The sequence below is a fragment of the Saccostrea cucullata genome, unplaced genomic scaffold, assembly GCF_032062105.1.
Source record: "Saccostrea cucullata isolate Sc308-1 unplaced genomic scaffold, CSIRO_AGI_Scuc_v1 ctg12770, whole genome shotgun sequence".
Lineage (NCBI taxonomy): Eukaryota > Metazoa > Mollusca > Bivalvia > Ostreida > Ostreidae > Saccostrea > Saccostrea cuccullata.
Window position 1 is genome coordinate 1 of NW_026920921.1, and position 17,376 is coordinate 17,376.

A 17,376-nucleotide genomic window follows, 5' to 3' on the forward strand; every position below is an offset into this window, starting at 1 on the left:
ATATCAGACGTGCCGATTTACAAGTACATAAATGCACATGTACATGTCTTTATTTCATAACATGAAGAAATTGTACATAAAAAATACTTGAAGTATTTTAAAATTTAGAAATATGTTTTGTATACATGTACATGTAATTATATGAATAGAAACGCTTTATGGTATTTCTAAGAACGGTAACTCTACTTCGTGTTTCCTAAAATATGGGAAATTCAAATCATCGCCAAATTCGTTATACCGCCATGATTTCTAAATTACAAAAGGTGGCGGTTTATCGAGAATTAACTGTAGATACTGTTGCTTTTTTTTTTTTTCAAAATTGTATTTTTATTTTTAGTAAATATACAGACTTACAATTATTTTTAGTTAAAATTGTTTCTCTGTGATATGAACAAAACATTAAACATACATGTACTACCAATTTTATTGCATATATCTATATTTATGAAACAAATCATATATGCATGTGAACCAGTTTCAACAGATGACAGATTTTTCTGTTGTTTCCCGATCATGACAAGGGGCACAAGGCGGGTGTGACTGATTGGCAGGGGATGCTCACTCCTCCATGGCACCTGTTCCCACCTCTGATGTTTTGGAGGTCTGTGTTTGCTCTGCTCCTATTTTGTATTGTTTTATGGACTTTTGATTTGGAATACTGTTCGTTATCTCCATATGTTTCATTGATTCTTACTATTATATCAGAAATAGCACCTCAAATATCACAATAGCTTTAGCAATTTTACTCTTCCGCATAAACATGCACTGCAGATTTAACTTTTATTCATGTCTTCATTTTAAAATTCAAAGTAATAATTAAAACATATATACTTTCATTTAGCTCTGGTTGACTTACGATTACAGAGTTTTTTCAGCTGTGTAATGAACGCCAGAGTACTGGAGGAAGATTTCTCCTCTTGTTCCACCTCGTAACATTTAGATCTAACCAAGAGTTTATATAACTCAGACTGCATCTGTGTCAAACGACAGCATACTATCTGTTCAACTGGAAATGAAAAAGAAGGCAATTAACTCTGCGACAGAGGAATTATTTTGTAGTTAATAACTCTAGATACTTTTTGAAACTATAAGACATTTTTATTTATTTGACAGAGGGGGTAAATATTGTGATTGTATGTGGATTGCTACATAGAATGTGGATTAGCAAAGGATAGGACTGGGTGGAGGGACTGTGTGGCTGCCTTATGTGCCACCTGGCACGAAGAGGCCTAAGTAAGTAAGTACATGGATTGCTACAATGTGAAGATTTGTGGGGATAAAATTTTATTAATAACTTACTGTATACAGGAAAATTTTCGCCCCCGTTTTATTTTCGCCCCTTCGCCCTCTTCTTGATTGGGCGAATTTAAAACGGGGCGAATTCAAATTACATAGTAGAATTTCTTAAACAGAACTATGACAGGGCGAATTTAAAACGGGCAAAATTGTTTGCAAGTGCAAAAGGGCAAAAATAACACAAGGCGAAAATAACCCTGTATACAGTATTTTCTTCAGGAGGGTTTAAATTGCTTCACTGAGAATCATGTTTTGAAATTATCAGACAAACCTTTAACTGGTAAATATCTGGTCAGGAGGGCTTGAGTTCTTCTAATGATGCACTTGTTCACAATGTCTGCCAACTACAAAATATTACAACATCTGCAGATTCCTATTTTATCTGAATACTCTTCACTGATGTTCATCCCAATGGAAGAACTGACTTTCAATATTCCCTTGGATATTCTTAATCTTTTGATTTATACATGAATTGCTGGAAACATACTTTTTCTGCTTTGAATTAATTTATGTTACATGTATGTATGAGATAAGATTTTCTGGAAAGCCTTGTCAGGGAGTAATTAGAGTGCAGTAAAGAAATACAGTGTCATTCCAATAAATTTGCCTATCTGATTTCCTACCACTCATTGATTGAACCAAAATTATAATTCCAAAGAAAAAATTACCCAATGGAAATAAAATATGTTTACAGTACATAAAGAATTTTTGTTTTTAATTTTTTGTTGTTGTTGATAAAATCTGAAAGTCATCACATATTATTACAGTAAAACTCATTTAGTACGAACACGGATAAAGCGAATTCACGTATATAGCGAAGTTTTTCTGGGTCCCCGGCAAAATTCTTAATAAATCCTTGTAAAATTTTACGGTTATACCGAACTCTGATATAACAAATTTACGGATATAGCAAACTGATTTTGGGTCCCGTTGAAGTTAAATATAATGAGATTTACATCTTTTATAACGAACTTTCAAAGACCTCAAAATTTGACAAATTGAACTGACTTATTTTTGTTCATGGAATTGTATATATAATTCAATTCAAAATAAAACCTTAGTTATCAATTCAAAATAAAACCTTAGTTATCGAAGGTATGTTTTGTAATATTTGTTTCCCTAACATATTTGGTAGTAATACTTGAAGGAAAACATGCATATTGCGAATTCGCTTTATATGTTTTACGAATTCGTTATATGGTTATAACGAATTACGGATAAAGCGAATTCGATTCACAGGTCCCTAGGACTTCGCTATAACCGAGTTTTACTGTAATTCATCAACACAAAGGATAAAGAAATGTAATGAAGTGTATGACATTTTCCAACAAAGCTTACTTCTTGTAACTTTTCCTGGCCCTTTTTATGGTCAGCATCACTGGCATCAGCATCTCTACCTCTAAGTATGGGAGTCTCAAAACGCCTCTTAAACTCCTGGGCAGTACCTTTGAAAACAGAATCATAAGATAATGTATTCACCTTAGGAATAGTTTACTACATATGGACAAAAAATTTATTTATGTAATATGCAATATGTTACAACTTAAAAACTAATACTGTGGAATCATTTTAATTCGTGGGGGGTCAATGTTCGTGGGTAAGCAAAATTTTACCTGTTCGTGGGGATGTGATTTCATGGGTTACTCGGAAATATACGATGGTTCAATGAATCAATATGTTTTAACAAAATGTATATTCGAGGGGGTGTAAATTCGTGGGTAAGGGTGATCCACGAAATCCACGAACAATGGTCCATGAATAATAATGATTCTACACACAGGCACCTGACGTTACTTATTTTTCTTTTAATAAAAAAAATATACACATACCGAATAATAAACAAGGTACCCATCGAAACCCGCCATCTTGGATTTTCGAAGTAGGTCATCACTTGTATTTTCGTCTGAAACTCCGTCAAATAAATTCCCTGCAACCATATTCTTTCTGTAGCCAGTCTTTCGAGGTCTAAACTTACGGACACTGCAGCCAGGAAGGCGCATTACACTTGCAAATATTGAAAATCCCTCGTCAAACTCGACCTACTGCTTCAACATTCCGAGAAATCGCCAAAGGGGGGCCGGAAGTTTACATCAATATGCTAATGGGAATTCCGTATTTGTCAGTTTTGTGGTGGATCTATAAAGCGGGGTGTCATAATTACTTTGAAATTTTAATGAATATTTCGATTATAGAAATGAAAAAAATGCAAAATGGGAAAAATAAAACACTTCTTATAAATATACCTGTAAAATATACTATATTAATCTATACAGGTCGTTGCGTTAGAAACAATTTTGAATAAAAGAGAGGGGGGTGCTTAAAAAAAATCAATAACAAATCATCTAGAGTTAATTGAATCGTTTTCAAAAAACAATAGACTGCAAACCATCCAGTTATATATATGTATACATATATACATGGCATATGCTTAATTGAAAAAGGAGAAGGATCACACTGAAAAAAGGATATGTAATGAAATCAAATATAAGCCTATGCGACATGTATGTGTATAATCTGTCACCAAGAAAAAAATTAAAATGTCGCCATGTCACTACTTTATTGCAATACATAAAATTGCAGATCTCAACATTCCCTGGGATAATTTTAGTGTGGACCCCCCCCCCCCCCCCCCTCTCACGCACGTGCGTACATACTTATAAAGTCAATCTTCTGCACGGATAGCGCTCAGTCAGGGCATCAATAATGACAGTGTTATTAATTATATTTAGTGCATGTAAGTAGGGCCTTACAACCAACTCAATTTGTCTCGAAAATGTTCATTGATCAGCTAGCATGATCAGGCAGATCTTCGACATTTACAAAATATAATCGCTTTATTAATCAAGATATATCGAAATTATTTTGAGAGAAATAAAAAGAATGTTCTTACATGTATATTACGTTGTATTATTGTCTGAAATATTGTTTTTGGAATAAGTACTAACTTTCGCCGGTTATTTTTAAAAATAAATCGCACAAATATATTGACCAATCAAAAAAGGGCTTTCCCTAAGAATTTCAAGTCGTATGTAAACTTCCGGCCCCCTTTTGGCGATTTCTCGGAATGTTGAAGCAGTAGGTCGAGTTTGACGAGGGATTTTCAATATTTGCAAGTGTAATGCGCCTTCCTGGCTGCAGTGTCCGTAAGTTTAGACCTCGAAAGACTGGCTACAGAAAGAATATGGTTGCAGGGAATTTATTTGACGGAGTTTCAGACGAAAATACAAGTGATGACCTACTTCGAAAATCCAAGATGGCGGGTTTCGATGGGTACCTTGTTTATTATTCGGTATGTGTATATTTTTTTTATTAAAAGAAAAATAAGTAACGTCAGGTGCCTGTGATTCTACAGTAAGCACATCTTTAAAAAAAAAATCAGTTATTTACATGCTTTTCTAAAAAAATTATGTAATAATAATAAAAAAATTTAAATTAAAGATGGTCCTTTTCTGGTGATGTTCAATAATAAGGGATGATAATTTATGATTCTCCTGCTTAATACTAACTACTCTTTTTTACAGCATTACTTCTTAGCTTGACTCATATAATTCTTTCTAACAAAGAAAAAAAAGATCAATGAAATTTTCTGATAAAAAAAATGTAGAAAACATTAGGACAAAAATTACCCAGAATTCCTCCATTGACAAAGTGGACGAGACTGAAGTACTCCAATAAGTCATTCTGTATAGGAGTCCCTGACAACAGGACACGCCTCCTGGCCTTCAGTCCATTCAGGGCCTGGTAAGTCTGGTTCTCAGAGTTCTTCAGCCGGTGTCCCTAGGAATGAAAAATTGAAGGACGGTTTGGTACAAGTACTGGTAACAGAAGAACACATGAATCTACTTTAAGATGTCTTCTATTCAATATTGGTTCTTCATAATTTTAAGAAATTCCTTTAGAATCTCACATTTACAGGTATGCCTATTGCAAACCACGAAAAGTTGCACTTAACATTAAAGAAAAAGTAGATAATTGTAAAAATTACAATCAATGTATAAAATAATCTAAACATGTTTTACTTACATGTATATCTTTCAATTTAAATTTTCACCTGTTTCTTTGTTATAAATAAGTTAGCAAGTAAATGCTTTTGAATCTTTATTATTTATGAAACATGTAATTGTACCTCAGATTTCATACCATGTGTCAATATATGTATAGTGTAATTTCACTTTTACATCTACATGAAAAAACAAGGAGTATTTTTTCATGTACAGGTACATGTAGTTTATAACTTGCTGAGAGCTTACCTCATCACAAATGACTAGACCAACGTTTCCTTTATGCATCACAGCACTGTGAAGACGAAAGGTTTCATAGGAAATAAATAAAATTGGATGTGGATTTCTCTTTCCCTGAAGCTGCATAAATTGATCTAGGGAAAAAAAATTTAAATTACAATCAAAATATTATTCAAGTCATATATTACAAAACTGATCTGCTTCAACAAATTCTATACAAATATGCATTCACAGCAAAACAAAGTTTCAGTTTCATTTGATTAACATCTATTCAGGGTTTTATTTGCACCTACTCAGTTGCCTGTCTATTTCACTTTTGACTCCAGAATCAATGGCCAAACAGTTGATTTTTCCCCCTAACCATTTCTGAACTTCATTGTACCAGTTCTGGAAAAAAAAAATCAAGATTCAGTTTAGTCTATTATCAAAGAGATGGATAAAGCATTGAAAGCATTTCATTGGATACTTCTAAAAGCATGTATTGAACTCAAACTGCATCAAAATCTTATTTCAGGTAATTTTAAAGCATTACAGACTTTTAAAATAAAATTTGTACAGAATCATTTGTTAACTCAATCTCAAAAACTTTAAATTTAAATAAGCCATACATACATAGGTTATAAACCTTACTTGTTATATCCTTTAGCATCAAAGTATGTTTAAAACACACGGAGAATGAAAACCACTCTGTTGTAAGCATCAATTCATTAAAAGCATGTTTACTGTAAGCATGATTTACTGTACTTGTGCTTAAGTTGAGTTTCTGTATATGAAACGTTACATTGCATACCTTGACCAGACTACTGGGAGTGACCACTACCACTTTATCAATGAGTGGACAACAGTCAGGACTCTGCCTCTGGAAATGACCAAAAAATATTCTGTATCCTCCTCACTTATAAGTACCGGTACATGTATTCATTTCAAATTAAACTTGTCCTAACATATTATAAATAATTATGGAAGTACATGTACATGCATTATAATTCAATAAGAAGCATTTCTCTACTTCAGTATATGATATGAAACAGAATAGCATGAAACTTTGATCAAACCACAGGCACCTGAAAGTTACATGTACTTACTTTTCTTTTAATAAAAAAAATATAAACATACCTAATATTAGGTATGTGTATATTTGTTTCATTAAAAGAACCAGAAGTCTCTGTCGAGACTGAAGCTCTACTGGTTTGTACTTATAGCAAAGGAAGAGAAAAGTACTTAAATAAATAGAATAATGATCCTTGATTTAAAGTCTCTTTATGTTCTTGGTGAAGTCTACTTGCATGTCACATTGTATTATAATCAGACTAAAACTGCATGTATTTGGAGACGTAGCATTTTGAGAGTATTTAACAGAAATTTCTATATTTAGTAACCAAGGCAATAATGTTCATCGAAATCAAAAACCGATATTCAAAATTTTGTATCTTAGTGTAGTCTACTTATATGCCAAGTTATATTGAAATCAGACCAAAACTGTAGGAGGAGTAGCATTTTGAGAGTATTTAACAGAAATTTCTATATTTAGTAACCAAGGCAATAACGTTCATCAAAATCCAAAACCGATACCCAGAATTATGTATCTTAGTGTAGTTTACTCATGTGCCAAGTTATATTGAAATCAGACCAAAACTGTAGGAGGAGTAGCATTTTGAAAGAATTTCACAGAAATTTCTATTTTTAGTAACCACGGCAACACCGTTCATCAAAATCCAAAACCGATACACAGAATTATGTATCTTCATGTAGTCTACTTGTGTGCCAAGTTATATTGAAATCGGACCAAATCTGTAGGAGGAGTAGCATTTTGAAAGAATTTCATAGAAAATTCTATTTTTAGTAACCACGGCAACACCGTTCATCAAAATCCAAAACCGATACCCAGAATTATGTATCTTAGTGTAGTCTACTTGTGTGCCAAGTTATATTGAAATTATACCAAAACTGTAGGAGGAGTAGCATTTTGAAAAATTGATTACAGACAGACAGACAGACAGACGGACGGACGCATTACTATTGCATAAGCTCTTCTGGTCTCTGACCAGTAGAGCTAAAAATAAGTAACGTCAGGTGCCTTTGGATCAAACATAAGGTATACATATTTTGATACTTATCAAAATATTTTAGAAAAATGAATACAAACCAAAAGGGTCCACATTAAAGTTATACATTGCAGAGTTTTGCCCAATCCCTGTAAAAAAAAAAATCAAATAAGAATTAACTGACACACATACATGTAAGTGTAGGCATAATCAGTAACATCTAACAAATACATGAAACTAAATGTAAGAATATTGAACAAATAACTTATCCAATGTAATTGATTACTTTAAAAAATCCAACGAAATTATAATTTTACTGATTACTTTTGAAAGTAATTGACCACAATCCTGCTGAACAAATAATACATTTACAACACAAAATACCTATCTGTGAAAATGAGAGTAATGAAATATCTTTAGAACTTTTGACAATAACAATGACAGCCACTATTAACCAATTTTTTATGGAACAACAAATCGGACTTGTATACCATTTCATCCGCCATAATGCAACCAAAGTTGTCAGGAATTCTCTGGCCCGTGACACAGTCATACATGAACTTTACACCCTGTCAATTTAGTAAAACAAACACTTTGAAATATTTTCCAAACTGTACATATGGAGAGGCATATCACTGAAACCTTAATTTACCAGGAAAGAAAAGAGATGTATATATAATATCCAATCAGGCTTTCATAAATAATTCCACAATAGGAAAAAATAATTGTTACTTGCTTAAGACATAAGAGGATTTCTGATTTTTTAAAATTAATTTATCATTATAAATTAAATCAAACAAATGCTGGAGAAAGAAAAGAAATTGATAAATAACAGTATTCTGTCAGTGATTAGTAATTTGAGCTTCAGAGTATGGTCATTTTCAATAAAAAGAAAACCCTACAAATGTAGTATGATGCCACTGACCTCCCTTTGATGAGGCCTCAAGACTTTGGATAACACTGGATCCACCACTACATGAACTGGCTGCTTGTCCCTGTAAATACACACAGAAACATAAAGATTCTAGATACAGATTTCCTTTACAGAGATGGACATGAACTTTTTTTCTCACTTGTTCATCATGCAAATACATGTATTTATGTCTCTTAAATTATTCAAGGACTTTAATTGAAAAGAAGTTTGAAATTAGAAAAAAAATGATTATTTTTGGATTGGGAATGGGTCCAGCAACACAGGTCTCAAAACATGCCATATTATTATATTGAGTTCACAATATACATTCATAGTAAGAATATGCTAAAATGCTGATTCATGTCTTAATGAACAATCTACAAAATTGACTTTTGATAATTTTAGCAAATTATACAGACATGCAATCATTACCAAATAGTTTACTCACAAATCAGCCTTTAGTTGTTCATGGGCAGATAACTCAGGAGGAGAGTAGAGAATTAATGCCCCTTCTTCATTGGGATCATGAAGAGATTGTCTTGTACCTTGTCGTCTTATTCCAAGTGCTCTACCAGCAAGTGGTCCTTAAAACAAAATATGCTGAATTTGTACTCTCCAATATTTAGGATGGTATCCTTGTATTACTGTGTAAGTGGAATTTTTAGCGAGATGCAACTTTAGCGATTTGTCCTTAAAATCTGGTAATTTATTTTTAGCGAGATGTTATTTTCGCAATTTTAAAATGCACATTTAAGATGCTATTACAAATAAAAACGCAATTAATTCTTAGCGATATCCAATTTTAGCAATCTTGGAACCCTCGCTAATAATGCCAAAATTAAATCCTCGCTAAAAATTCTACTTATACGGTATTATTTACTGGAAAATTCTATGAAGAAGTGACAAAGTTTGTCTGTCTAAAAAATATATTTTGTATAAATACATTCAATGGTATCATGATGCTGAAGGTTTTAAAACTTACTTTAAGGAAACACACACATTTATACTGACCTTTGTAATTAGGTATAGGGACCTTAAATGGCTTGGATAATATCTTCCTGATAAATTCTTCCTATCAATTTTTAAGAAAATCACAGAACAATTTTATTTATAAAGAAAAATATTAAATGTATGGAAAGTAATAAGAAAGATTCGAAACAAATATAGTAAATAAATGTTTATTGATAATTCTGATACAAATTCACATTTATTCCTCTATTTCAGATAAATTTACTCTTAAATCAATGAAAATTGAATACAAGGGTTGCTAAATCTGTTCTTGACTTTAGACACCTGTGTGACTTACATGAGCCCTTGCATCTGGGTAATTGACTGAGGGCATGTTGGTGATTGTTGACAAGGGTTGCCTTTCATCTCTTTCACTTTCATCTTCATAGCGAGCTCGCTTCACCTGTAATTTAAAGAAAATTAACATAACTTGACACATACAGAGATACATGTGTATCTTGAATTTTCCAAAATCTAAAACTAACAGAGAAAATCATGTATTCTGAAACATAAACGAAAAGAGTGTTTAATTGTAATAAATAATACCCACCGCAGGTTTAATTTTCTCTTGTACATGTTGGGGGAATGAAACGGGTACTGTAAGCCTCTGGCTAGGGGCCTGACTTCTTCTCTGTTAAAATTAAAAAAAAAAAACAAAACATGAATGCAGAGGCCTTCTCCTGATGTGTCATAATTATTTGTAAATCATATATATACATGTTGTTTTAGTATTCTGAATATGATTTTTATCAAAGTATTATTACACTTTTGGAGCAAGCCCTGTGAAAAAGACTACCTCTTAAAGAATTGATGGAGACAGAAAACAGAAAGTAAGCTTTTCTTGTTTACTGTTACAAAGAGTGTGGTTTTATCATTTAATTCTAAAATATAGCCTGAATTCTGTATTGCAGGTTGCAATTAACATCTCTGAGAAATAAACCTGGCTGTCCAGTCTATCATTTCTAAGATATAGGTCTAAATTGTTTTTATTTATAAGGCAAGAATCTCATAGTAAATCAAAAAGAGAAGAAACTGCTTTAGTTCACATAGGTGAAACTAAATCCATTGATAGCATAATCATATTGCATAATTTAAGGGGGATGTCCGGCCACCTTAGGGGCTTTAGTGCAGTAAGAACAAAATGTAAACATTTCTTCAAATGGCTAAAATACATTATATTTTGATCAAATTTTAAGTCCTTATGATAAAAATACAATAAATATTAGGGATGGCAACGAATAGTCGACCATTCGACTGTCAGTCGAATGGACCGACGATCGAATAATGAAACAACATTAGAATATTTAAATAAATGCAAGAAAAGGGGATGATAATGAAATTTTCATCTCAGAATTGAAAAAGGGTCCATCCTCAAACTATGCAGCTGTAAAGTGTACATCTTCAGACGAATAAGAGCTCAAACACAGTCGCAGTGTATAAATAATTTTCCACAGTTATTACATACCGCGATAATCATTTCTCAATCACTGACTTTTTTGTTATTGTACGTAGTAAATTATACAGCGCTATACTGGACTATGAAAATTATTTAATTGACTTGTACCAATTATATTTATAAATTCTAGCAATTTCAGATGCTTAGGAACACACAATATTTGCATAACCGTGAAGGTGGAAAGTTCGATATATAATTATTAAACCAATAATCTTGCTTAAAAGACATTTTGATATATAGCTTGGGCAATCATTAATTGAACAAACGGTATTTAACATTTTTATCGGAGGTTTGGATAGTGTGTGTTTACACTTCCCCATTTCCAATTTCTTTAAAATTTCCAATTTAATTACACAGCTCTCGAAAAAATGTGCTAAAAAAATAATAAATGCCCCGAATAGTCGACTATCGTTCGAATAATGCAATCGAATGTTCGACTAAGGAAAATTAACATTTTGACATCCCTAATAAATATGCATAAATGAATGCATGTTGTGCATATATTATCTATACTTTTGCAGAAAAATGCTTTTGATATGCTCCTTAGAACTGCGCAGCTACAGAATTCAGCAGAGCCATGAGAAAATGTCTAAATTTTGCACCTTTAAATGGTAATTTCAAGTTCAAAACAAGGTACTGTTGTCTTCAAAATGAGTGTAAAGCACCATGAAAGTAGTTCATGGATAGCAGCACGTGGTCTATTTTTAGCACAGAATTTTATTTTCCAGACCTCTTCTTGATATGGAGGTACATAATAATCTTAAAAAGTAGAAGAGAATTACAGTTGCAAATTGTTTCAAATAATATGAACACTTTCAAAAGAGGAAATGTGCTATAGTGTGGCTTAAAGTAGTTAGTATTATTATCGAACAGTTGTGAAATAGTGTACGTATTGATATAAAAAAAAAATACTTACAGTCTTTGATTCCAGGTAAGGAAAAATGAGCACCATCAAAGTTCAAAATTAAGAGTTTGTAAGTCTGACACAGATAACTCATTTTATCTATCAAAATCTTAATTATTACCAATGAAACACAAAGAAAATTAGACACATAAAATCAATATGAATGACCTTGTTTTAGTACCTACTGGTATAGTAAATAAACATTTACAATTTTCATCACATCGGAGCACCATTTGAAAAGGAATGAAATCATTCAGAGTGGGTTAGGAGATTTATGTACTGAATAAAAAACTTTTTGTCTATTTGCCCATATTGTCAAATTTACAATTTTACAGAGTAAAGAAAAAATTCAACATAATTAAGTATTTTAGACCATCTTTAAAATGACATTTGGTGGTCCTCCCAACTCAGGGAAAAGTTATTGGGTCCGTATTTATAGGTGAGAAAAAATTTTTCCTTAAAATTTAAACATATTTGTTGACGAAAAAAAAAAAAAAAGAAGAAAAAAATATTGTGTAATGGGATGTAAAAAAATTGAGTCGGGCCATTTCTAGGCAGGAGGTCAGGATCGAGAGAGGGCAACCATGCAAATATTTTTATAAAAAGTGGTCTTAACAATATAAGGCTAGTACATATGTTCCATCACATACTTAGTAATGCAAAATTTCTGAAGCTTTGGCACTATTTTGAAAAACAAACATAGGATTTTCGGGGGGGGGGTTGCCTCTCACTCTTTTTTTTTGGCGAAGATAGACATAGCATATGCAATGGACCTTTCTTTGCAAACATTGTGCTCGCTTCTAAATTTCAAAGAAACAACTCAATATATTTTATCAAACTTCATATGTTAGTGAGAGCTTACAACTTTGTCAACATAATGAGACATGATGTGTTTTTATGTCCAAACATTACTCCATACAATGTGTGGGTCATCGCAAACAATCTAGATATTTATGTGAGGTGCAAGGAAATCCTAAAACTAACTATTTTTTCTATCTAACTGCTAAACAAAATAGACATATTTACCAACTTTTCGAATGTAATACATGTAATTACAATTTGTTTTTCATGCACCGCATATTGTTTAACATTTTCAAATTAAAACCTAAGCATCCTCCTTGCAGAGCCCCATTTGAAAATAACTTCTATTGCCACAGAAAAGAGACCCGCCGTAAACACATATGTTTAGGACATGTTTCATCTTTTTTCTTGAGTTTTAAAGAAACCAGCAAATTATCAAGACTTGTTCCATGAAAAATTAAATATAACAGTCAGGGGTGTGACTGAAATCCATCATTTTTAAAAATGATGGATAATGGTCATTTCTTCTAAGTATATAATGTACACAATTTTCTCATTTTTGTAAATATGACGTCTTTTCATCATATTTCCATTCTCAAGTCAATTTTCCCATCCCATTTACTACAGTAATTAGATATAGTACACTATCCTGCCATAGACCCTTGTGTAGAGAAACATCTTGACAAGTAATTGAAACCAAAATAATTTAGTGCGCCCGTAAAACTAATGAGATAATTAAGTGCGCCCAGACCTAACAATTTGATAAAAAATGATGAAAAACAGTCATTTTTAATATCAGAGATAACTCTATTTCTAAAATAAATTTCAAAATAGAAATGACTGTTTTTCATCATTTTACTAAAAAAAGATGAATTTCCATCATTATTAAAAATCAATTTAATGACTGAAAATCATCATTTTTAAAAATGATGGATTTCAATCACACCCCTGACTGTATAATCATGGTAAAAAATGCATCTATCCACAACAGATATATGCGCATGCCAAACATGTGCTCAGTGGAATGATATGAAAAAGGAAATTCGAGCAATAAACAGAACATTTTTCCCGATTTGCTGGAGTGGGGTTAAAACTGCGTTTTTTTTCATCAATCAGACGATGCGATGCAACAATTAAAAGTAGTAAGTTATATAACCTAAGGATTATTACTTAGAAAGTTCTTGTCTTGATGCTGTTATGGTCGCATTTATTCTAAAATCAATGTTATTTGAACTCTGTGTGACAGAGGAATGGCGGATAATGAGTTAATGACAAGAAAAAAGCGAAACAAATGGTTGTAGCCATATTATCAATGAATCGAACCGATATCATATTCAATGCATTTTTCATCTCGTGAATGCTGTAGCTGCGCAGTTCTAACATGAATAATTTCCTCCTAATTAAAACAAAATAATCTTAATCATGTTAATTATTTCCTAATTTTGGTCTCTAACTGTAGGCAATGAGTGCATTAGCACTTTGAGTAACTTTGGGCTAGTTTGGTAGAGTATTAAGCACATTCTTGGTATAGATCTATCTTATTTTACACCAGACTTGATCCAATATGGCTTGTTCATCCCCCTTAACCTCCCGACAAGTCTGGGTGAAAAAAAAAATGGAAGACAAATATGAAAATAAAATGAAGCGCTTACCATTTCAATGATACTTCTACATCTTCTTATTCTAAAGTATAAAGAATATATATAATTTTCTAAAAGTTACACCTATGAAAATCGCAGTATCGATTATTTTTTCTTCAAATTAAAAATAATGCTTTCGAAACTAGCGGTTTTACTTCAACTTCCGGTTGAATGGAATTAGTTAAGTCGTACTAAAACTATTCGCATTACGGTTCCATCAGCCGGATAAGACAGAAAACTTATAATTTTTGTATGTATAAATATTTCTAGAATTAATCAATCAATTTTATAAGTATTAAGTTCATTTAAATCAGTATAAAAACATTGCTACTGACCTTCATTAAAAATCATAAAGGTACATGTGTTGTATGAACAAAACTGTTTTCGAGTTTTAATACTTAAAAAGCCTGATGTAGGCCTAGCTCCAAATTATGTAAATAGGGAGAAATAATGTGCAGTATATTCAAGATACTGTCCCGACGTAATTTGTTCAGTTACCTTCAAATTTATAAGATTTTGCATGAAGTCGATTCTTCTAAATTTTAATTTGGCATTTTTATACATGTGGTATAGCCACATGAGGACACTTTACTGTAATAACATTTTTGATTAATAGTATATCATTCTTTGTGTGTGTGTGTTTTACAGAATCAAGTGCCTGTGATTAGAATAAACAATCCATTTTTTATTCCTTCGGAATTGAAGATTCGAGTGTATATATATATGTAGTTTTTGCCCTGTCCGTCCGTCTGTCTAGCTGTTTGTCCACCAAATATTTAACATTGCAAATAACCTTTTCCTGTGTTGGGGATGAATTTCATATTTTACAGGTGTATTCCTTCAGACAAGAGCTTAATTTCTTTGGATACTACCAAATTTGACCCCTTGATCATGACCTTGGAGTTTGGTTCATTTTTACTAAAATACACAAATTTTAACCTTGGCCATAATTAACTTTTGAACAGCTAGTGTCAATTAGGGCTTTCATATTCACACATGCATTCACTGTGATTTCACTTGACAGGACCTTTAAATTGATATAAATATTTTTGACCTTGACCTAAAAGTTTGACCCACTTTGAAAAAGAATCTTGACCACAGCTTTTGAACAGTAAAGATCAGGGCTTTCATATTCCACAAGTGTATTCCCTGTGAAAAGACCTCCCTCTTGATACCAACAATTTTGACCTTGGAATTTGACTTGCATTTGAGAAACTTCAACCACCGTCATAAGTTGTTCTAATGGGGCATTGGTATTTTACAAACACATTATACTGTGTATAATATGGTGTCCGGATAGGGCCATTTGCGTTAGCGCGACATCGCGTTCAGATAAACGCGCCGTCACGCTAACACCCAACACGCCGTCGCGCTAACACAACTTTGCACAACGCGCCGTCGCGCTAACGCAACTTTGCACAACACGCCGTCGCGCTAACACAACTTTGCACAACACGCCGTCGCGCTAACGCAACTTTGCAAGTTTCACAGTCTAGTAGGAAGTCGTGTACGGAAATATAAGACTGCGCATGCTACGGAAGCGTATTTGGGCCGCAGCAGTATTTTTTCTTAATTTGTTATAACAAATTATTAATTTGTTATAACAAATTATTCATTTGTTATAACAAATAATTAATTTGATATAACAAATTATCAATTTGTTAAAACAAATTATCAATTTGTTTAAACAAATAAGTTATTTGTTAAAATAAATTAGTAATTTGATAAACAAATTTTCAATTTGTTAAAATAAATTAGTAATTTGTTTAAACAAATTAGTAATTTGTTAAAACAAATTATCAATTTGTTTAAACAAATTAGTAACTTGTTAAAACAAATTATCAATTTGTTTAAACAAATTAGTAATTTGTTAAAACAAATTATCAATTTGTTTAAACAAATTAGTAATTTGTTATAACAAATTAACAATTTGTTTAAACAAATTTTAATAATTTGTTTAAACAAATTTTAATAATTTGTTAAAACAAATTATCAATTTGTTATAACAAATTATCAATTTGTTATAACAAATTATCAATTTGTTATAACAAATTATCAATTTGTTATAACAAATTAATAATTTGTTATAACAAATAAAAAAAAAATACTGCTGCGGCCCTAATACGCTTCCGTACTTTTAAGATTCCCAAGACCAATATCATCCAGAATTTCATCCATTATATGGTTAAGCATGCGCAGTCTTATATTTCCGGACATGACTTCCTACTAGACTGTGAAACTTACAAAGTTGCATTAGCGCGATGGCGTGTTGTGCAAAGTTGTGTCAGCGCGACGGCGTGTTGTGCGTTAGCGTGACGGCGCGTTGTGTGTTAGCGGGACGGTGCGTTGTGCAAAGTTGTGTTATAGCGCGACAGCGTGTTGTGCAAAGTTGTGTTAGCGCGACGGCGTGTTGTGTGTTAGCGTGACGGCGCGTTGTGTGTTAGCGCGATGTCTCGTTTATCTGAACGCGATGTCGCGCTAACGCAAATGGCCCCATCCGGACACCATAGCTTTAAAATTAAATCATCAATTAAATAAAAAAAACATTTTACAGGCGATTTGTCTACGTAAATAAAAAAAATGCATTTCAAAAACAAACAATCTTGTCACGAATCTATGAATACATTCCTCATTAATTCTAGAGTTAATAATAATTTATCTCTGTCGTATATACATTTAGATCTACGAAATACGCATTTTTGTCTCTGCAAGCTGACGCTATAAAAAACTGCGTCATCACTCTTAAGCAAGCCTGAAAATTTCTGATTTTAATCTGCTTTTATATGAAATTTGCTGTTATTTCATTTTCGACTTGCAACAAATTTGAAAGTAAAATTTTAATTAACTGATTTGCACGCACTGACAGAGCCGTCGCCAAGTATTGATTTCTGAACTTGGATGTGCAGACAGAAACTAGAAAGGACCCTCCTATATTGGATTCTATCCATGCGTTCTCCCGAACACCGTCGGTTTCTTACACTTTTTTAATCATCCTTAAATTGTTGGATCCACTTCTCAATGTCATTTCTTGCCACTCAACTTTGAATGTATCCTCTTCCAAAATAATATTTT

At 32.3% G+C, this 17,376-nt stretch overlaps 1 protein-coding gene across 1 annotated transcript; it reads right to left on the reverse strand.

Moving 5' to 3' along the window:
* Positions 1 to 825: 825 nt before the first annotated feature.
* Positions 826 to 10,144, reverse strand: LOC134258656 (DNA repair and recombination protein RAD54-like). The gene is made up of 14 exons (XM_062741199.1): positions 10,054 to 10,144; positions 9,802 to 9,906; positions 9,507 to 9,567; positions 8,944 to 9,079; positions 8,508 to 8,577; positions 8,074 to 8,151; positions 7,684 to 7,731; positions 6,328 to 6,396; positions 5,831 to 5,924; positions 5,547 to 5,671; positions 4,923 to 5,073; positions 2,635 to 2,741; positions 1,568 to 1,640; positions 826 to 1,006 (listed from the first exon to the last, which is right to left on the reverse strand). The coding sequence occupies exons 2-14, from the start codon at positions 9,835 to 9,837 to the stop codon at positions 834 to 836; spliced, it is 1,221 nt and encodes a 406-aa protein (XP_062597183.1). The 5' UTR covers positions 9,838 to 9,906; positions 10,054 to 10,144; the 3' UTR covers positions 826 to 833.
* Positions 10,145 to 17,376: the final 7,232 nt, after the last annotated feature.